The following is an 18,602-nucleotide window of genomic DNA, read 5'->3' on the forward strand; positions in this document are numbered from 1 at the left end:
GTGCCTGTGTGTTGATGGAGACACTGAAGACAGGAGTTGGTTTCATAGGTGTTTACTAAACAAAGTCTGGAGGGGAACTAACTGATACAACACAATATACAGGCTTATATAGCCCGAGTGGCCATTACCGGCATTACACTACACATGGGGCTCTTAAAGGCACATACACTACACCCACAGCTCAACGGCCGGCGCGCTAGGTAAGTGCAGGTCGGGGGCTTGCACCCGCAGGAAGCCCCCGACCTGAATTTCTGGGCCAATGATTCCCTAAAGATAATGTCAAGGACATAATTTGATTTTGCCAGCTGCCACTTTACCCATGTATAAAATCCATCGGGCATAATTTTTTGTTTTCCTTTAACTTCAGCCTATTTGTGATTGCCTAATCTGAAGTTCCTATTTCCTTTTGGTACTTCCTCAGTGTCTCTTTCCATCACCCCCCCCCCCCAATAAATTTAAGATCTTCACTAAAAAGAATTCATTGGCCCTGAATTTGCGGTCGGTATGCTGGCATTCCGAGTACGCTGTCATACCACCTTTGAAAATGACAGCAACTTCGGGATTTGGGGCGGAGGCGGAAATCCCGAAGTTGCAGTCTGTCAATGACAGCTCCGAAACTGGCTGCACTCTGCCCGCCCCTCCACAGAGTCAGCAATCCGTGAAATCTCATCATTTGAAACTGATGAAAACTTTGGCTCTTCCGCAGTAATACCGCTGTTAAATTCCCCACTAAAAGTTAGACCCAAAGGGATTAGGTGTAACTGGGGTTTTAACAGCTTATTGACTGCTAAACAAATTAAGGGCCTGGAAAACTCCTTTTTAATTTTGTGCAGTGTGAAATCTAGCCATTTTATAAAATAAAATAATTTTACAAAAATTTACTTTTTTTAAAGTTTGTGCATCTTTATTTTAGGTTTACCTTTTCCCCATGAAAGAACCCCAATCTTTCTTTTGCTCTCAAATCTTTTAAGTCATGCTTAAAACTTCATCAACCTGCCCATTGCCTCCACTATGGCATATCTGGCATGATGGGCTTTAAATGCCTCATGACCACACTGCAATTTGCAGATCTCAGTTTAGTTCTACACCAGTTACTTCCACAGTTTGAAGAAATTCACAACTATGCTTTGTTTTTTTTTGTTAAATTACTGTTTTGCTAAGGAAATCCTGTTTTTCACACTACTCCCAAATGAAGTAAACATGACCTAAGCAGTATTAATCATCTTGTACAAAACACAATTTAGTTCAATAGAGCATAAAATTGTACGAGTAACAGCAGGCTATTGTAAGCTTGTGTTGATTACAAAAACTGCCATGTAAAATTCTGCTTCTTTAAAAATGGACTATGTAATCAGGTTAGCTAACTGCACACTTGTTAGTCCTAGTTCCATATCCTGTATGTATGTACCATTACAGAACAATGTTGTCAGTTTAGGATACAAAGCCCACTAACAAGGTAGAGAAAGTAAACTGAAATCAATGCTTTCAGATATACTGGAGCAGTAGGACTAGAGCAGAGGTGCTAAGGTTGTGAAGGATACATTTAGAATGGATGTCAAATGTTTCTTTGCACAGATGGTGATCCAACAACTGGAAAGGAATGCCAGGAAGGTTGATTTAAAACCATGACAGTGGACTTGTTTAGGAAAGATGCTGTAATGGAAAGATGGTAGGAATGGTATTCTGGATTAGATCAAATGCACTGAAGGGCCTTCTGAATTTATCATGTGATCAAGGTTTCCTTTCCTCTTCCCCCTCCTTGAATAAGTCTTGCACCATCTGTAGTCAAGAGGGTAAATGGATGATTGTTGTACTTTGACATCTGTCTATGCCAATCCGAGACGACTGCTAGGAGATGTAGCATAGTAGCCTTGTGATGCCTCTCCCTTGGATTTCAGACTTCATTTTTTCCATTTGGCACACACGCACTCTGCCTCAGCAGCGCACTTATGACTGTGAAGTTGAAGTGTGTGAAGATGGTATTTGAGAATAAATACATGTCCTGTCATGAATTGTATCATGACTCATGAAGTAACACTGGGTGGCCAGCTGGTGGCGCTGTCCAAGGGGTATAAATATTCGGGCATGGGCCCAGCTTGCTGAGGATGTTTCTGTAACCAGGAACTAGTGATTTACAGGAAACTCTTTTTTTTTTAAATTTGGGACCGGCGTGGTGCCGGTTTATCAAAGTCCAGATTACAGAGAGGTATAGTAAAAGGTAAGAGAGCCAGGCTTCCCTGTTGCTTAGTAACAGGTGCAGGAACACCGGCCACAAGATCCAGGTGTCCCTGTTGCTTAGCAACAGGTGCAGGAACCCCGGTTACACAGCCACAGATCCAGGAACGGCCACTAATATGAAGTAAAACTTACCTGAACCTACTCCTGAATTTTGCCAGTTCAGATTTCCGGTTATTTAGGTGCTGGTAAATCAAGAGTTTCCTGTAACTCAAAATCTCATGGTTTTGAAACAGTTAATTAAATTGATGTAAAAAGACTACTGAGCCTTGTTTTATACTCGAAACCAAGCACTCGGTAGTCTTTTTACATCATGCCCCATCACTCCCGAGGTGCAGTAGATTGGTGTTCCATCACATCTGCTAGAAAGCAAACTCCTTTTGAACTCGATGAAGACTAGTTTCAACTTACTGCTGCATCCGGAACAATGACGTGCTCAGTAAAGATTGTTTTGAAGAATGAGTACTGTAATCATTTTCTTAAAATTTAATTAAACATTTAATGTGAATGTTGCAAGACATCTTTCTAAGCCAGCAAATAAATAAAAGATTTTGGCATTTGTCTTTTTATTCTAGTTGTTCTATTAGTGGAGAATTTGATCTCAATCCAGATGGGTGCAACTTCAAATTCTAGTTACAGTAATGATTTGTTTGCCTGTCCTTGTTTGGTCAGCACTAGCGAAATTGCAGCATATGCCATCTTGGTGGGAATGTTTCGGGGATGGGACTGGACAGGTGGATGAAAAGCAAAACTTAATCCAGATTTAGAGAATTGTCCTGTGGGTTTTCTGATCTTTATAAAAGCCATAGAAAAATCATAGTCCAACCAACAAGATGAGGCAAAATGGATACGATGGCAGGGGAGAATTTCAGTAAAAATGGAAAATGAGTAAAAGCATGATGACTTTTAGTAGCATATTATATGGCTTACATATGCCCTGCATTGGAGCCTGGCACTTAATGATAACTACATTATTATTTGAAGCACTACATTATTATTTGAAGCACATGAGTAACTGGTAAATAGTTTTGATATATGCATATGTTTAGGAGTTTGCCTGGAGACTTCTCAAACCTAAATCTCAAATCACTCCAGTGATGAAATTCTTTACATTGTTGGCCATTCTGTTCAGAAATGAACCATTACACTAGCATTATAATTGGAACATTGATTAAAAAGATGATGTTTTTATATTATACAGTCTAAGGATAAGAGGTAAGCCATTTAGGACAGAAATGAGGAGGAATTTCTTCACCCAGTGTGTGTGAACCGGTGGAATTCTCTACCAGAGAAGGCAGTGGAGGCCAATTCATTAAATATATTCAAGAAAGAGTTGGATATATTTCTTAAGGCTAAAGGGATATGGGGAGAAAGCAGGGACAGGGTACTGAATTTGGATGATCAGCTATGATCTCGTTGAATGGCGGAGCAGGCTCAAGGGGCAGAATGGCCTACTCCTGCTCCTATCTTCTATGTTTCTATGAATCAGAATCTCATTCTCGACTGATCTTTTGACTTCATAAAATGTCTTGAGTCCTGTTGAATTAATTGATCTTAGTTGAGGCATTACAATTTTCCTCAGCAGCTCTAGGCAAGAGAGGAAAGTATCAGCCAGATCTCCAATTGAAGCATACACAATAGGAGTACAGAATACACGTTTCCTTTCAATCTCAACAGTCATAGTGACGAAATGTCATAATGAAGGCCGATGAATGCAAGTTTTGGACAAAGGTAAGTGGTAGTGAAATGGCAGCAGGGAGCATATGAAATTCAGGGCTGACGTGCAGTTTGTGACAAGGGAGAGAGAGAGTTTGAGTGGGGAGGTGTGTTTGTATGATCTAGTGTGATTGGGCAGCAACAGCAGTAGGAGGTTACAGAAGGCAAAGCAAAGGCGACCCAGGTTGAGGAATATAGCAGCAGGGAAAATAGACTGGCCTAGTAGAGCAGAAGTGTGCCCCATGGTGTGCTGGAGCTGGAATCTACAGCTAGAGGGAAGTGGACCTGCTGAAATGAAACTCAGTGGGCTGGCGTAAGAGGTCGCAGAATAAACAAATGGGGCAGTAAAAGCAGGAACAAATATAAATGTTTACATAGGCAATTTCAAGTCTAAATGAAGACATAAAAAGCATTATTCATTATATATAAATTCATACATATGCAAGAATTTTAATGACAGGATCGGCTCTCCTAGTCTACACTGCCGCTCAAACACACCACACTAATACAATAACAACTTGCATTTATGTAGTGCATTCAACATAGCAAAATGTCCCACTGTGCTTATCCAGAGCGATATCAATAAAAACATTGTTGACACTGAGCCACAGAAGGGGATATTAGGAAAGATGTACAACAGCCTGTCGACAATTAATGTCTATGCTCGTGTGAAGAACGGTCACATGGGTGAGATACCTTAATGTGAATTGGTGACTTCCGGTGAAGATGGAAGAGAAATTGGAGGGAGGAGAAATAATCTGGGTGATTTAAGCTCAGTTTATTTGAGGGTTGAATGGGGCCAATTCCCCTTTTTTTTTTTCTTCCCCAAACCCCCCACGCTCCCCCTGCGCACAGCGGACCCAAACGATGTTGTGACTGAACCTGAGCCCACCATATTTCTTGATTCAGGTCATTGGTATGCAAAAAGGAAGCTGGGTGTAACTGCCATGGCCCACTTTCAATAGGTGCTGCAGGACTTGTGCCTCCACCAAATGGAGACCCAGGGAGATAACTCTGGAGGTGTTCTGAGATAACACTCGCACCATTTATATACGTCTACACTACCACTTACCTTTGGCAGGTTCCTTTAATGAGGCCATATGGGTAGAACTTAAAAACAAAAAGGGAGCAAGCACTTTGCTGGGAGTGTACTATAAGCCCTCAAACAGTCAGGGGGAGATAGAGGAACAGATATGTAGGCAAATCTCAGAAGTGTAGAAATAATAGGGTAATAATAGTAGGGGATTTCAACTTCCCCAATATTAACTGGGATAGTCAGAGTGTGAAACATAGAAACATAGAAGATAGGCGCAGGAGTAGGCCATTTGGCCCTTCGAGCCTGCTCCGCCATTCAATGAGATCATGGCTGATCATCCAAGTTCAGTACCCTGTCCCTACCTTCTCCCCATATCCCTTGATCCCTTTAGCCTTAAGAAATATATCCAACTCTTTCTTGAATATATTTAATGAACTGGCCTCCACCCCCCTCTGTGGCAGAGAATTCGACAGGTTCACCACTCTCTGGGTGAAGAAATTCCTCCTCATTTCAGTCCTAAATGGCTTACCCCTTATCCTTAGACTATGACCCCTGGTTCTGGACTCCCCGGCCATCAGAAACATCCTTCCTGCATCTAGTCTGTCCAGGCCTGACAGAATTTTATAGGCTTCGATGAGATCCCCTCTCAATCTTCTAAACTCCAGTGAGTATACTGTACAACTGTAGTAAGACATCCTTGTTCCTGTACTCGAACCCTCTTGCTACGAAGGCCAACATACCATTTGCCTTCTTAACCACCTGCTGCACCTTCAGCGACTGGTGCACAAGAACACCCAGGTCTCTTTGCACTTCCCCTTCTCCCAATCTATTGCCATTCAAATAATCTGCCTTCCTGTTTTTGCCACCAAAGTGGATAACCTCACATTTATCCACATTATAGTGCATTTGCCATTTTTTTTGCCCAATCACCCAACCTGTGCAAATCGTACTGGAGTTTCACAACATCCTCCTCACAGCTTACCCTTTGTGTCGTCTGCAAATTTGGAGATATTACATCCAATTCCCTCGTCCAGATTATTAATATATATTGTGAACAGCTGGGGTCCTAGGACCGATCCTTGCGGTACCCCACTAGTCACTGCCTGCCACTCGGAAAACGACCCGTTTAATTCAACTCTTTGCTTTCTGTCCGCCAACCAGTTCTCTATCCAAGTCAATACCTTGACCCCAATCCCATGTGTCTTAATTTTGCACGCTAATCTCTTATGTGGGACCTTATCGAAAGCCTTCTGAAAGTCCAAATACACCACATCCACTGGTTCTCCCTTATCTATTTTACCAGTTACATCCTCAAAAAATTCCAGTAGATTAGTCAAGCATGATTTACCTTTTGTAGGCTTAGAGGGTGTGGAATTCTTAAAATGCATCCAGGAGAGCTTTTTGAGCCAGCATGTAGGAAGTCCTACTAGATAGGGGGCGGTACTGGAACTAATTCTAGGAAATGTAGCCGGGCAAGTGGTAGAAGTGTCAGTAGGAGAACATTTTGGTGACCGTGACCATATTTTGGTGAGATTTAAGGTAGTCATGGAAAAGGACAAAGATGGACCGGAAATAAAGGTTCTAAATTGGGGGAAGACCGATTTTAATATGACACGGCAAGATCTGGCCAAAGTGGTCTGGGATCAGCTACTTGTAGGAAAATCTACATCAGAGCAGTGTGAGTCTTTCAGAAAGGAAATAGAGAGTACAATGCCAACATTTTCCCGTAAAGGTCAAGGGTGGGGTCAACAAGCCCAGGGAACCCTGGATGTCAAGGGATATACAAGAATGGATTAGGAAAAAAAGGGATGCTTTTGGCAGATACAAAGGACTAAAAACAGTGGAAGCCCAAGAGGAGCATAGAAACATAGAAGATAGGAGCAGGAGTAGGCCATTCGGCCCCTCGAGCCTGCTCCGCCATTCAATGAGATCATGGCTGATCATCCAAGTTCAGTACCCTGTCCTTGCCTTCTCCCCATATCCCTTTAGCCCTAAGAAATATATCTAACTTGTTGAATATATTTAATGAATTGGCCTCAACTGCCTTCTGTGGTAGAGAATTCCACCGGTTCACCACTCTCTGGGTGAAGAAATTCCTCCTCATCTCTGTCCTAAATGGCTTACCCCTTATCCTTCGCCTGTGACCCCTGGTTCTGGACTCTCCTGCCATCGGGAACATCCTTCCTGCATCTAGCCTGTCTAGTCCTGTTAGAATTTTATAAGTTTCAATGAGATCCCCTCTCATTCTTCTAAACTCCAGCGAGTATAAGCCCAACCGACCCAATCTCTCCTCATACGTCATTCCTGCCATCCCGGGTATCAGTCTGGTGAATCTTCGCTGCACTCCCTCCATGGCAAGAACATCCTTCCTCAGATAAGGCGACCAAAACTGCGCACAATACTCAAGGTGCGGTCTCACCAAGGCCCTGTACAACTGCAGCAAGACATCCTTGTTCCTGTACTCTCACCCTCTCGCTACGAAGGCCAACATATCATTTGCCGCCTTAACCGCCTGCTGCACCTGCATGCTTACCTTCAGCGACTGGTGCACAAGGGCACCCAGGTCTCGTTGCACTTCCCTTTCTCCCAATCTATTGCCGTTCAGATAATAATCTGCCTTCCTGTTTTTGCCACCAAAGTGGATAACCTCGCATTTATCCACATTGGGCAGATGCAGTATAATCACCCAACCTGTCCAAATCATACTGGAGTTTCTCGGCATCCTCCTCACAACACACGCGCCCACCCAGCTTTGTGTCGTTTGCAAACTTGGAGATATTACATCTAGTTCCCTCGTCTAGATCATTAATATATATTGTGAATAGCTGGGGTCCTAGGACCGATCCCTGCGGTACCCCACTAGTCACTGCCTGCCACTCGGAAAAAGACCCGTTTATTCCAACTCTTTGCTTCCTGTCTGCCAACCAGTTCTCTATCCAAGTCAGTACCTTGCCCCCAATCCCATGTGCCTTAACTTTACACGCTAATCTCTTATGCGGGATCTTATCGAAAGCCTTCTGAAAGTCCAAGTACACCACATCCACTGGTTCTCCCTTTATCTATTTTATCAGTTACATGCTCAAAAAATTCCAGTAGATTAGTCCAGCACGATTTACCTTTTATAAATCCATGTTGACTTTGTCCGATCCTGTCACTGTTTTCCAACTGCTCTGCTGTTACATCTTTTAGAATGGACTCTAGCATTTTCCCCACTACCGATGTCAGGCTTACCGGTCTATAATTCCCCATTTTCTCTCTACCACCTTTTTTGAATAGTGGGGTAACATTAGCTACCCTCCAATCCATGGGATCTGTTCCAGAGTCTATAGAATTTTGGAGTCTATAGAAAGTGCAGGGGGGTACTTAAATTAGGAGAGCGAAGAGGGGGCATGAAAAAACACTGTCGGGCAAAATAAAGGAAAATCCCAAGGTGTTTTATAAGTATATTGAGGGCAAGAGGATAACCAGGGAAAGAGTAGAGCCCATTAGGGGCCAAAGTGGCAATCTGTGTGTAGAGCCTGAAGATGTAGGTGAAGTTTTAAATGAAGATTTTGCATCTGTGTTCACTATGGAGAAGGACGATATAGGCATAGAAATCAGGCAGGGAGATTGTGACATACTTGAACAAATTAGTATTGAGAGGGAGGAGGTACTAGCAGTTTTAGCGGGCTTAAAAGTGGATAAATCACCAGACCCAGACGAGATGTATCCCAGGCTGCTGTGTGAGGCAAGGGAGGAGATTGCAGGGGCTCTGACACAAATTTTCAGAACCTCTTTGGCCACAGGGGAGGTGCCAGAGGACTGGAGAACAGCTAATGTAGTACCATTATTCAAGAAGGGTAGTAGGGATAAACCAGGGAATTACAGGCCAGTGAGCCTAACATCAGTGGTAGGGAAGTTATTGGAAAAAATTCTGAGGGACAGAATTAGTCTCCACTTGGAGAGGCAAGGATTAATCAAGAATAGTCAGCATAGCTTTGTCGGGGGGAGATCATGTCTGACCAATTTGATTGAATTTTTCGAGGGGGTGACTAGGTGTGTGGATGAGGATAGTGTAGTTGATGTGGTCTACATGGACTTCAGTAAGGCTTTTGACAAAGCCCTGCATGGGAGACTGGTCAAGAAGGTAAGAGCCCATGGGATCCAGGGCAACTTGGCACATTGGATCCAAAATTGGCTTAGTGGCAGGAGGCAGAGGGTGATGGTCGAAGGTTGTTTTTGTGACTGGAAGCCTGTGTCCAGTGGTGTACCGCAGGGATCGGTGCTGGGTCCTTTGCTGTTTGTAATATACATTAATCATTTAGATATGAATGTAGGAGGTATGATAAGTAAGTTCGCAGATGACATGAAAATTGGTGGGGTGGTAAATAGCGAGGAGGGAAACCTCAGGCTACAGGACGATATAGACGGATTGGTCAGATGGGCAGAACAGTGGCAAATGGAATTTAACCCTGAAAAGTGTGGGGTGATGCATTTTAGGAGGACTAATAAGACAAGGGAATACACAATGAATGGTAGGACCCTAGGAAGGACAGAGGATCAGAGGGACTTTGGTGTGCATGTACATAGATCCCTGAAGGCAGCAGGACAGGTAGATAAGGTGGTTAAAAAGGCATATGGGATACTTGCCTTCATTAGCCGAGGCATAGAATATAAGAGCTGGGAGGTTATGATGGAGCTGTAGAAAACGCTAGTTAGGCCACAGCTGGAATACTGTGTGCAGTTCTGGTCGCCACACTATAGGAAGGATGTGATTGCATTGGAGAGGGTGCAGAGGAGATTCACCAGGATGTTACCTGGGCTGCAGCTCTTCCGCTATGAAGAGAGACTGGACAGGCTGGGGTTGTTTTTCTTAGCGCAGAGAAGGCTGAGGGGGGACCTGATTTGAGGTGTGCAAAATTATGAGGGGCATAGATAGGGTAGATAGAAAGGAACTTTTCCCCTTCGTAGAGGGGTCAATAACCAGGGGGCATAGTTTCAAAGTAAGGGGCAGGAGGTTGAGAGGGGATTTGAGGAAAAACTTTTTCACCCAGAGGGTGGTTGGAATCTGGAACTCACTGCCTGAAAGGGTGGTAGAGGCAGGAACCCTCCCAACATTCAAGAAGCATTTAGATGAGCACCTGAAACGCCATAGCATACAAAGCTACGGACCAAGTGCTGGAAAATGGGATTAGAATAGACGGGGCTTGATGGCCGGCGCGGACATGATGGACCGAAGGGCCTCTTTCTGTGCTGTATAACTCTGACTCTATGACATGTTTCAGATGGGAGCATTCCGTGTGCATTCTGGAAGTACTCTGGGAGAATTCCGTGTACATTCTGGAGGTAACCTGGGAGCATTCCGTGTACATTCTGGAGGTACCCTGGGAGCATTCCGTGTACATTCTGGAGGTACCCTGGGAGCATTCCGTGTACATTCTGGAGGTACCTGGAAGTGTGAGTGAAAGGCAAATGGGTTGGCGGTCCAGTGTAATGAGTTTCCATTCGTTTTTCCTTCTGCTTTGCACCCAGGAAATGGGTGTACCTCGGGTGCAAAGCAGAGGAACTATTTTTCTGAAGGTTACAAACGTCAAAAAATGTTTTTGAGAAAACTGCTGTCTTGGATTGTTTACTCATGCTTCAACAGTCTGGTAATTGATGCAGACAACTGCTTTAAGCTGTGTTAGAGAATTCCTTGCAGTGATATTGCTGCAGTCACTGTTTACAGATTAATTAAATGTTTGTAATCCAGGAAACTACAGTATGGTTAATTGCAGAAAAAACAAAATCTGTAGTTTGACAGGAACTTCCCCACCTTTCATTCCACAATCATAATTAACAGAATGACAAAAGCTAAATACATATTACTCAGCAGCCATCTGGTGTTGCAATGATTAATAAATATCAGCCATGTGAAATTCTTGAATTATGGAAGAGCTAACTATTCCCTCATCCTGTCTCACTGGCTTTCTATAGCACTGTAGGTTGTGTTTTTTTCAGGGGCAGTCCACCTCGTTTTGACATAAGAATATAAGAAATGGGAGTAGGCCATATGGTCCTTTGAGCCTGCTGCGCCATTCAATAAGATTATGGCTGATCGTCAACCTCAAATCCACTTTCCCCTATAGTCCAAAAATCTATCGATCTCGGCCTTGAAAATACTCTGACTGAGCATCCACAGCCCTCTGGGTTAGATAATTTCAAAGATTCACAACCCTGAATGAAGCAATTTCTCCTCATCTCCGTTCTAAATGCTGAACTGTTATCCCGAGACTATGCCCCCTAGTTCTAGACTCTCTAGTCAGGGGAAACAGCCTCTCGGCATGTACCCTGTCAAGCCAACTCCGAATCTTTTATGTTTCAATGAGATCACCTCTTTTTCTTCTTAACTCCAGACAGTATCGGCCCATTCTACTCACTTTTTCCTCATAGGACAACCCTCTCATCCCAGGAATCAATCCAGTGAACCTTCGTTGCACCGCCTCTAAGGCAAGTATATCCTTCCTTAGGTACGGAGACCAAAACTGTGCACAGTACTCCAGGTGTGGTCTCACCAAGGCCCTGTACAATTGCAACAAGACTTCCTTACTCTTATACTCCAACCCCCTTGCAATAAAGGCCAACATGCCATTCACCTTCCTTATTGCTTGCTGTACCTGCATGTTAACTTTATGTTTTGTGTGGGACACCCAAATCCCTCTGAACACCAACATTTAATAGTTTCTCGCCTTTAAAAAAAAATATTCTGGCCCGTATCTTCCGATCGGAGGCTTCCTGCGTGCGGAGGCCTCCGATCTGGGAAAAAATCTACGAACTTACCTGAGGGCTCCCGAGGTGCTTATCTTCCGCTCCTGGGCCTCTCCAAACTCGAAATGCGCAGGGCCCAGGTATCCCAGAGGCGCATGTAGTTCACAAGCGTCACTGGGATCACGTGGGCCATGGGGAGCCACTAGGAGAAGGGAATCTCCCTTCATACACTCGACAGATAGACCTGTCAAATATATGAATGGAGATCACCCCAAAAACACAATAAAACATTAAATAATTTTTTTTAAATCACATTTTAAAAATAAGTTGAAATTAAATATTTTAAACAAATTTAATTTTTTTGAAAAAAATAGTTTTTTACGGGGCTAAAAATAAACTTACCTTTTTTTTAAAAGTATTTTAAAATTTATAATTGAGTGGAAATTTTTTTAAAACTTTTTTCTACTCTTGCCAGACATAAAATTTCTAAGGGTTTTCTGCGGACGGAGGTTCTCCAGAAAGCAGAACTATCCGCCCGCAGAGGCCCTTCTCTAGGGCAAGCGTCCGATCTGTCAAGAGCATTCTTGACAGATCGAAAATACTGTTTTTCAGCGCATGCGGAACATACGGCCCTCTTTTTTATTCTTCCTACCAAAGTGAATAACCTCACATTTCCCCACATTATACTCCATCTGCCAGCTTCTTGCCTGCTCACTGTCTAAATTTCTTTACAAACTCTGTGTCCTCCTCACAGCTTACTTTCCCACCTAGCTTTGTACTGTTACCAACTTGGAAACAATACACTCGTTCCCTTCATCTAAGTCATTAATATAAAGATTATAAATAGCTGAGGCCCCAGCACTGATCCTCGTAGCCACCCACTAGTAACAGCCTGCCAACTTTAAAATGGTTCGTTTATACCTACTCTGTTTTCTGTCCTTTAACCAATCCTCTATTCATGCTAATATTACCCCCAACGCCATGAGCCCCAATCTTGTGTAACAACCTTTCATGTGGCACCTTATTGAATGCCTTTTGAAAATCCAAATATACTACATCCACTGGTTTCCCCTTTATCTACCCTGCTAGTTACATCCTCACAAAACTCTAATAGATTTGTCAAACATGATTTCCCTTCCATAAAACCATGTTGACTCTGCTTAATATTATAATTTTCTAAGTGCCCTGTTACTACTTCCTTAATAATGGATTCCAACATTTTCCAGATGACTGATGTCAGGCTAACTGGACTGTAGTTCCCTGTTTTCTCGCTCCCTCCTATCTTGAATAGCAGGGTTACATTTGCTACCTTCCAATCCACTGGGACCTTTCCAGAATCTAGGGAATTTTGGAAGATCACAACCAATGCATCCACTATTTCTGCAGCCACATCTTTCAGAACCCTAGGATGTGGGTCATCAGGTCCAGGGGGTTTGTCAGCTTTTAGTTCTATTAATTTCTCCAATACACTCTTTCTCTAATATTAATTACTTTAAGTTCCTCACTCATTAGACCCATGGTTCCCCGCTATTTCTGGTATGTTTTTTGTCTTCTGCTGTGAAGGCATACACAATATTGGTTTAACATCTCTGCCAGTTCCTTATTCCTCATTATTTCTGCTGTCTCAGCCTCAGCCATGTTTACTTTTGTTACTCTCTTCCTTTTTACATACTGATGGAAGCTCTTGCAACCTATTTTTATATTTCTTGCTAGTTTACTCATTTCTATTTTCTCCCTCTATCAATTTTTTGTTCATCCTTTGCTGGTTTCTAAAACTTGTTACCAAGAGTAGTAAGCCAGGATTGGACATTATAAGCCTCTTCTTTTAGTCTAATACTATCCTTAACTTCTTTAGTTAGCCACAGATGGATCACTTTTCCCGTGGAGTTTTTACTTCTCAATGGAATGTATATTCGTTGAGAATTAGGAAAGATTTCTTTAAATGTTCGTCATTGCTTATCTACCATCATACCTTTTAATCCAATTTCCCAATCTACCTCAGCCAACTCTCCCCACATACCTATGTAATTAGCTTTATTTAAGTTTAATGCTCTAGTTTCCCCCCCCCCCCCCTTGAGTACATCACTCTCAAACTTGACGTGATATGAAATTCTATCATTTTGATCACTTTTCCCCGAGAATCCCTTACTGTGAGATTACTAATTAACCCCGTCTCATTACACAAGACAAGATCTAAAATAGCCCTTTCCTGGTTGGTTCCACGATGTATTGTAGGAAACTGTCTCGAATGCATTCCATGAACTCGTCTTCCACTACTTCTGCCAATTTGATTCATCCAGTCTATACAAAGATTAAAATCCTCCACGATTATTGTATTACCTTTGTTACAAGCTCCTCTTATTTCTTGGTTAATGCTCTGTCCAACAGTTAGGGAGCCTATAAACAAACTACTACCAGTGTTTTCTGTCCGTGTTATTTCTTCTCTCCACCTATACTGATTCTACTTCCTGCTTTTCCAAGCCAAGACCCTTCCTCATTACTGCCCTTGTATCATCCTTTATTATCAGGGCTATCCCCTTCCTTTTCTATTTTGTCTGTCTTTGTAAATTTAAATCTGTTTGGATACCTAGTTGATCTGGCCTCTGACATTAAACTTGTGTCTATGATGGGTTTTAATTTTCTGATCCATTATTAAGTAGAATGCTGCATCATTCATAACTAAACAAATCTGTGCAATAAATTGTCTAGAGCATCAGGCATAGTTGCAATAGTAATAGGTCAGCAGCCAACTGTTAACGTCGACTGTAATTTCTTCATTGTAGCAACCATCATGCATTGTAGTAACCTATCCAATCTTGACTTGGTTCTGGGGAATACAGGAGACTTTGGTTTATCCGGAGGTTGTATGTCTGGAAACCTCGATCTACCAGCAGAAATCAGGAGCTGTTTTGTTAGGTTTTTTTTCTTCTCGTGGCTTTTTTTTCCAACAGTCAGGCTCTGGAAAGTCTCTCTGAAGCTGTTGCTAAGCTACAGAGACGCTTCCAAGGTACGGGCCGACTGTTTGAAGCTGTTGCTAAGCAACGGTGTTTGTTGTCAGATACGGAGATGAAAACCTCCGTATGCTTCAACATTAACACTGGTATGTCCGGCAGTTTTGATGGGACGGCAACAGCTCGGTCCCGTCGGTGCCGGATATAACAAAGTTTCCTGTAGTGTGTTTTGTCACTGGGACCCATGTTCCTTACCTTTTGATGAAAGCTCAGGGCATGCGAGGTAGGTAACGTGAGCTGTAAAGGAGAGACAGACTGCACCTAAACCTGCCCTTACACCCTACAGTATTCTTCCCGTATTACCTACCATTGTCTTTTTTGTGTACTCATTTCTTTGCTGAAAAGACCAATAAAGCAATGGCGGCGCATTTAATCTTGTATGGCTGGGGCGTGGGAGGAACAATGAAAGGCTTTATTATGGATAGTATATAATTAGAACAAGAGGGGATAGGGAACACAGAAGTCATGGTACAGAGAAAGGAACAGTGTAAGACAGTAAGTGTAGGCAAGTTGCCAACTAACAAGGGGATGCAGTGTAACAATATGGTTGTAAAGAGAGATAATGGCACTAAAGAGCATATACAAACATACAGAAATGGCGGGCAGAAAAAGACCAGCTAGTCCACCAAGCTTGTCGCACACCCAGGATGTCTGGAGCATCATGATTAAACACTTCCAAGCCCCCAGCAGCCAGGAAATCTTCAGCGAGAGGCAGATGAACAGGAAAAATTGATGAATAAATGAGGAGGAGGGGTGGCTCAAAGACATTGATAATAGGAATATCAAAATCGACGCAAAATTATATTCGGGGAGAAAGGGGGTGGTCACGAGCAATGTTCCCTCTAATTTTTTTGGGTGCACGGCCCCTTTAACTGGCTGCATGGCCCATTCAAATTTCTGCGCGTGTGGTTTTTCCATTTAAAAGTCACTGAGCAGCCTGCACAGAGACCTCGAGACTGCTGCACAGCCGCACTGCTTAATGGGAACATTGGTCAGGAGCAATGTGGGCTCCTTGAAAACTGATGACTGTGATATTGTAGATGAAAATATGAAAATGGTGGACATGTTGAATAATTACTTTGCATCGGTATTTACAGTTGAGGAAGAGGATAGCATGCCGGACATCCCAAGGAAATTGATATTGAATCGGGGACAGGGACTCACTAAAATTAACATAAACAAAATAACAGTAATGAAGAAAATAATGGCACTAAAGAGTGACAAATCCCCAGGACCAGATGGTTTCCATCCCAGGGTTTTAAAGGAAGTAGGTGAGCACATTGCAGATGTCCCAACTATAACCTTCCAAAGTTCTCTTGATTCAGGAACCGTTTCTTTAGATTGGAAAATTGCGCATGTCACTCCGCTATTTAAAAATGGTGAGAGGGAGAAACCAGGAAATTATAGACCAGTTAGCCTAACATCTGTTGTCGGGGAAATTAATACAATCTATAATTAAGGATAGAGTGACTGAACACGTTGAAAATTTTCAGCTGATCAGAGCGCACCAGCTTGGATTTATAAAGGGTAGGTCATGCCTGACAAACCTGATTGAATTTTTTGAAGAGGTGACTAAAGTAGTGGAGAGGGAAATGTCTATGGATATTATTTTATATGGACTTCCAGAAGGCATTCGATAAAGTCCCTCATAAGAGATTGTTCACTTAAGTTGAAGCTCATGGGATTGAAGGCAAATTATTGACCTGGTTAGGAAATTGGCTGAGCGGCAGGAGACAGGCAGCAGGGATAATGGGTAGGTACTCAAATTGGCAGGACGTGACTAGTGGTGTCCTGCAAGGATCTGTGTAGTGGTCTCAACTATCACTGTATTTATTAACGACTTAGCTGATGGGATAGAAAGCCACATATCCAAGTTTGCCGATGACGCAAAGATGGGTGGCATTGTAAGCAGTGCAGATGGAAGCATAAAATTACAAAGATATTAATGGATTAAGTGAATGGGCAAAACTTTGGCAAATGGATTTCAATGTAGGCAAATGTGAGGCCATCCACTTTTTATGTAAAAAGGATAGAACAGTGTTTATTCTAAATGACGAAAAACTAGAAACAATGGAGGTCCAAAGAGACTTGGGGGTTCATGTACATAGCTTATTAAAATGCCATGGGCAGGTACAGAAAATAATCAAAAAGGCTAATGCAATGCTGACCTTTATATCTAGAGGACTAGAATACAAGGGGGTAGAGGTTATGCTACAGCTATACAAAGCCCTGGTTAGACCACACCTGGAGTACTGTGAACAGTTCTGGACACCACACCTTAGGAAGGATGTATTGGCCTTGGAGGGAGTGCAGCATATATTTACCAAAATTATACCTGAACTCCAAAGGTTAAATTACAAGGAAAGATGACATAAACTAGGGTTGTATTCCTTGAATTTAAAAGGTTAAGGGGTGAGTTGATTGAAGTTTAAGATATTAAGGGGAACTGATCGGGTAGATAGAGAGAAACTATTTCCGCTGGTTAGGGAGTCTGGGACTTGGCTGCATAGTCTAAAAGTTAGAGCCAGGCCTTTCAGGAGTGAAGTTAGAAAACACTTCTACACCCAAACGGTGGTAAAAGTTTGGAACTCTCTTCTGCAAACGGCAATTTACGCTAGGTCAACTGTTCATTTTAAATCTGAGATTGATAGATTTTTGTTAACCAAAGGTATTAAAGGATATGGGGCAAAGCCAGAGATATGGAGTTTAGTCACACATCAGCCATGATCTCATTGAATGGCGGAACAGGCTGGAGGGGCTAAATGGCCTACATGTTCCTATGTTCTTCTTGTAATCGGTGGATCAAGTTAAATGCTATCGAGGTGAAGCAATTAATGATTGGGATTTGTTACAGGCCATCAGGTCAAGAACATTAGCTCTGAAGCTCGATCCTCAAAGGATGTATGTGGTGAATTGGAATAGGAGTAGCAGGAGAGAAAATACTTGTCTGCACATGATAATGGACCATTAACATGACCCAACTGATTTAGGAGCCTGCCTCAACCCATCTGCTGCGGAAACCCTCATCCATGCATTTGTTACCTCCAGACTCTACTACTCCAGTGCTCTACTGGCCGACCTCTCCTCTTCCACCCTCTCTGAACTTGAGCTCATCCAAAGCTCTGCTGTCTGAATCCTACTTCATACCAAGTCCTGTTCTCCCATCATCTGTGCTTGCTGACCTACATTAGACAGTCCAGCAACGCCTCAAATTTAAAATTCTCAATCTTGTGTTCAAATCTTTTGTCATGGCCTCACCCCTCCCTATCTCTGTAACCTCCTCCAGCCCTGCAACCCTTTGAGAAAGTTGCATTCTTCCAATTCTGGTCTCTCGTTCATCCCCGATTTTCTTTGCCCCACCATTGTCGCCCGTGCCTTCAGCTGTTTTGGCCCAAGCTCTGGAATTCCCTCCCTAAACCTCTTAGCCTTGCTACCTCTCTTTCCATCCAGACACTCCTTAAACCCTACCTCTTTGACCAAGCTTTTGGTCCCCTGTTCTAATGTTGTCTTATGTGGCTCAGTGTTAAATTTTGTCTGATTATGCTCCTGTGAAGCACCTTGGGACGTTTTACTATATAAATACTTGTTGTTTTACATAGATACATAGAGATAGGAACAGGAGTAGGCCATTCGGCCCTTCGAGCCTGCTCCGCCATTCAATGAGATCATGGCTGATCTTCGTCTGAGATCATAGCTGATCTTACCAGTTCAGTACCCCGTCCCCGCCTTTTCTCCGTAACCCTTAATCCCCTTAGCCTTCAGAAATATATCCAATTCTCTCTTGAAAATATTTATTGAATTAGCCTTCACAGCCCTCTGTGGCAGGGAATTCCACAGGCTCACCACTCTTTGAGTGAAGAAATTCTTCCTCATCTCTG

The 18,602-nt window shown here is 42.8% G+C and overlaps 1 protein-coding gene across 6 annotated transcripts in view; it reads left to right on the plus strand.

The window, feature by feature from the left end:
* Positions 1–18,602, plus strand: part of LOC147125259 (nuclear protein AMMECR1-like) — a 186,647-nt gene that overhangs the window by 148,753 nt on the left and 19,292 nt on the right. The window contains exons 5-6 of one of the 6 annotated variants that reach the window (XM_086000113.1): positions 3,818–3,966; positions 10,252–10,442. The exons of 3 other annotated variants lie outside the window; for them this stretch is intronic. In XM_086000113.1, the coding sequence (XP_085856239.1) occupies positions 3,818–3,947 (130 nt within the window). In that variant the 3' untranslated portion in view covers positions 3,948–3,966; positions 10,252–10,442. Of the gene's footprint in view, positions 1–3,817; positions 3,967–10,251; positions 10,443–18,602 lie in introns of those variants that run through there. 2 more of the 6 variants (XM_086000085.1, XM_086000093.1) reach the window with 2 other exon arrangements.

Source organism: Somniosus microcephalus, chromosome 1 (genome assembly GCF_052327205.1).
Source record: "Somniosus microcephalus isolate GS21.2 chromosome 1, FLI_Smic_1.0, whole genome shotgun sequence".
NCBI lineage: Eukaryota > Metazoa > Chordata > Chondrichthyes > Squaliformes > Somniosidae > Somniosus > Somniosus microcephalus.